The 943-nt window shown below is 46.7% G+C and overlaps 1 protein-coding gene across 1 annotated transcript; it reads right to left on the reverse strand.

The window, feature by feature from the left end:
• Positions 1-23: 23 nt before the first annotated feature.
• PPTG_13281 (hypothetical protein) lies at positions 24-330 on the reverse strand (the record flags this gene model as incomplete). Its single annotated transcript, XM_008908858.1, has 2 exons — positions 24-40; positions 114-330. 2 exons carry the CDS (start codon positions 328-330, stop codon positions 24-26), a joined length of 234 nt encoding a protein of 77 aa, XP_008907106.1.
• Between the last annotated feature and the right edge of the window lie 613 nt (positions 331-943).

Consider the following 943-nt stretch of genomic DNA (forward strand, 5'->3'; position numbering starts at 1 on the left):
TTTCTCCAGCTGAACCAATGTTCTCACTGAGGCAAAGGCACTATCAGCCACCACAGTCCTTCCACTTCCTTTGTATTTTTCCACAAGGCGCAAAACTACTGCAGTTCCCTCACCAAATTCACTGAAATGTGCCTTCTGACGTTGCAGAGCAACACCTTCTACAAGTTCAAGTCCTAGTAGCACTCCACTATCGCCGTCGGCGAGAAATTTCAGCTCAGTTCCCTTTCCTTCGGGTTTTCGAGCAATTTTTGTTTTGTGAGGAAGCCCATCGTGCGTAAACTTGGCTTCACGTCCCTTCCAGACACTCATACATTCGTCCACCACGAGCATATTCCCTGGAGAAACGTGCTTTTTTTTCTTTGGTCGTTGAATCCGTTTATAAGTGGACGTATCGGTTTCCAGAGATCGTCGGTTTGACTGCTGTCCGAGAACGCAAGTGCATACAAATTTGTTCAAAACAATGCCGACTCATTTGGAACCTAGATGCATAATTGGCTGCAGTATTGACGTAGCCCTCTTTCTATTATGTGTCCCAATAAACCCGTGTAGGGCCTCGGCGTGGTTCCAATGCCATTGTTAAACGAATTCCGATCCACCGAAAGAAGTCTCCTGGTCCGATAGAACGGAGCAAATTCGTCGATAAGTTGATGTTGGTCAGTCGAAGAGTTTCATGTACAGTGATCATGGGGTACATTAGGTAGAAATATTTTACTAGCGTCGGCTCTCCGAGCTGTAAGTACGGCGGCCACATAAAATTTGTTGCCCGAGACAAAAATTGACTTGCAGGATCTACCAAGATTGAATCGCATGGTGCCCATAATCGACCGTGAGCCACGGCCGTATCGTCTTCTTCGGCTTCTGAGTGCCCCTCCAAGCCAGCATCATCATTTTCCTCCTCATCTTCATCACTAGAAGAGGACTCACACGAAAAAACAGCTTGGAT

The sequence above is a fragment of the Phytophthora parasitica genome (genome assembly GCF_000247585.1).
Source record: "Phytophthora parasitica INRA-310 unplaced genomic scaffold supercont2.32, whole genome shotgun sequence".
In the NCBI taxonomy this organism is placed as follows: domain Eukaryota; phylum Oomycota; class Peronosporomycetes; order Peronosporales; family Peronosporaceae; genus Phytophthora; species Phytophthora nicotianae.